The 2,886-nt window shown below is 35.9% G+C and overlaps 1 protein-coding gene across 6 annotated transcripts in view; it reads left to right on the forward strand.

Annotated features, from left to right (window-relative positions):
• LOC108749530 (basement membrane-specific heparan sulfate proteoglycan core protein) overlaps positions 1 to 2,886 on the forward strand; it is a 203,761-nt gene that overhangs the window by 162,710 nt on the left and 38,165 nt on the right. For 4 of the 6 annotated variants that reach the window (XM_018488334.1, XM_018488293.1, XM_018488301.1 and 1 more), the window contains exons 15-16: positions 174 to 290; positions 2,281 to 2,439. The exons of the other annotated variants lie outside the window; for them this stretch is intronic. In XM_018488334.1, coding sequence (XP_018343836.1) covers positions 174 to 290; positions 2,281 to 2,439 — 276 coding nt within the window. The remainder of the gene's footprint in view (positions 1 to 173; positions 291 to 2,280; positions 2,440 to 2,886) is intronic. 6 annotated transcript variants of the gene reach the window in all.

Genomic DNA, 2,886 nt, shown 5'->3' on the forward strand with positions numbered 1-2,886 from the left:
CATTTATTTTAATAACGCGATGTAAAATCATCATAAATTAATGAACTCAAATTACCCCTGACTTTCAAACTTTATTTCGAAAATCCATTGAAATCGAGGCGATTGAATGGCAGAATGCGAGATGCGAGCGTTGATCAGGAGGATCTTTGTTTTTTGCCAATGGCACTCTGTAGGTTTGGCCCCGTGCCCTTCCACGGACTTCACCTGCGGGGATGGCTCTTGCATATCGAAGAGCTCGGTCTGTGACGGATTCGACGACTGCCCCAGGGCAGAAGACGAGCTTTATTGCGGTACATAACCATGTATACCTTTCATGCTACTCGGTATTAAAAGAGAAAGAGAAAAAGAGAGAGAGAGAGGGGGGGGTGGGAGAGGGAGGGGAAACCGAATGAAAAAAAAGGAGACAAGTGCATGGATGACTTGCTAGCGTAATATCAATCAATGTTATTTTGACATTTAATGCAACTCGAGCTTTAAAAAAAAAAAGTTTTGGAAGTGAAACATAATATTTTTGTTGCGTTTTATCGGTATCGTTACGCGTACAATAACAAGTGACGCGATGGAATTTTAACTACAAACGTACAGAAATTGATTTCGAATAATTGGTGCGAATTATTTATTCGCACTGTTATGGCATTCGAATTGATAGATGGTTTGAACAAAATGTTTTGCAAAATACTGTTGAAAGTAACGAATAATCAATTTTATTGATACTTTTATTCCTATTAACGTGATCTTTCCTTAATTATGAAAAATGCCTTGAGAGATATTCAGAGAACAGTTTATTACTACATAATTATATTCTGTATTATATTGACATTGAGTCATTCCATTGACGATTAAAATGATGCATTATCTTCTGACTCAAAAGCAAGAAAATTACGATTCATCTAATTCTTTCTCTCTTTCTTCACCGTTTTTTCCGAAACCTTGCTTAGCTTGCACCTTATACAACGCTTGCCATTGAACCAATCGCTTAATGATTTCCCTCGTTGAATCTAATCACGGACTTGTTCCGTGTTGGTTAGACGCTAATTACAAAGCTTAAATTCGGATCCAACGCTAACGTGACCAGAGCCGACAATGTTAATCGCAGATTTCGATTATTCGAGTGGTAAATATATTTCAATTAATAAATTAGTTTTTATATATATAGAAATTTTTCAAATATAATATTAATTATCGAAAGCGTTGTTTTGGTAACTATACTATTTATAATTAAATTAGAAATGAAAATAATAGTAAGTAGTAAAACAAAAGCGCCTAAAGGCGAAATCTGCGTTTAAATTAGCCTCTGTATATAAGTACATCTATTATGTAGTTATGTAAATAACTTATTACATTATCCTTGACGCATTCCTATAAATACCCTACGAACTTTTCTGTAAGAGATATGAACAATGCCAAATATTTCGATTATAATTTATGTATAATGAAACTTTTTGATACAATATCTTACGATTAATTTATGAGGTAACATAATTATCATTACAGGAAAATTCAATCATTACGTTAAACGTAACAATGTAATATAATATTTTAACATATAAAATGTAATTCACTCAAATATTTTCTTATTCGTTTTTGATCTGCGTTTTCTATCGAATTTCACTGCGAAAATACACACCGAATATGCATGGAGACTACGATTCTTTCTGCGAAGTTTAATTCTAAATACCGGAATCGTTCGTCGACTGACAAACGACCTCATAATAGCAAACCATTACACATATTTACGTGAAGCTAATAATCGTGTATCTCCCGCAAAACTATAGTCGATCGCATAGGAAAGCTACGTTTATCGTCACGACACATTTTTCGCGCATTGCACGCAACATTGTAATTCGCATTAACCAATACGACAGGTTATTTTTCACGAGCATTTCATCCGACTCAACATAGAATATAGCTCGGCTTTATAAACGCGCGGAGGCCGAATATAATTTCCAATTCTCCCTAATCCCTTCCGTAAATCATTACTGCTAAATAACACTCTCGTTGCCTCAGAAGCAGCTTTTTTCGCTTTCGTGATGTGACAACAGACAGCAGAAGCTATCAATTAAGTAAAGGAAAGCTCGTGGATAAAAAAAAAAGCGAGACCGACGATCGAATTGCGTCGAACGTCGAAAGCGTCTCGCTCTGAGAAGTCTGAGAGTGTGCGTGTGCGGCACGCTTTCCGCTTCGATATAGTATATGTATATGTACACGGAGTGATTGTATATATGTGTAAAAATGTATGTGTTCTTTGCGCATATGTCCGCTGAACAAAACAAAATACAGAGCGGGAATGCACGCCTAACCAGTTCAAATGCGCCACCGGGAACAAGTGCATCGAGGACGTCTACAGGTGCGACGGCCATCCGGATTGTCCAGATCACAGCGACGAGGACTGCGCCCCGTCCGCTAACGACACTACACACACCACTTCGCCTACCACCAGTACGCTCCTTTTTCAGTGTGTCCATCGCTTCATTCATAATACATTTGTGCAACCTCGTCCAGCGTGTCCCGCTATCACTATTTGATCTCGGTAGATCTATAAATAATTGGAACCTTCGATCGATTTTTTTCCCAATAGAAACGTTCGGAAAAATGATAATGAATTATTTGACGAATTTATTTCATAATATGAAAACCATTAAAATCAAACGTACTCCTTTACAAAAATCTAATACTGACCGCGAATTACTAAAAGACAGTAACTAACTATTTATTTTAAGTATCACAAGTACTATTGTTCAATACTTTTAGTACTCTAAATAAATAATTAATTATTACCTTTCAGTATTAAATTGGTCAATTAGATTTTTTGTAAGGACCGTCAAAAAATCGAACGCGTATCTCTCTAAACGAATATATTTATTATAGCTATATATTATATATATA

The sequence above is a fragment of the Trachymyrmex septentrionalis genome, unplaced genomic scaffold, assembly GCF_001594115.1.
Source record: "Trachymyrmex septentrionalis isolate Tsep2-gDNA-1 unplaced genomic scaffold, Tsep1.0 scaffold11, whole genome shotgun sequence".
In the NCBI taxonomy this organism is placed as follows: Eukaryota; Metazoa; Arthropoda; class Insecta; order Hymenoptera; family Formicidae; genus Trachymyrmex; species Trachymyrmex septentrionalis.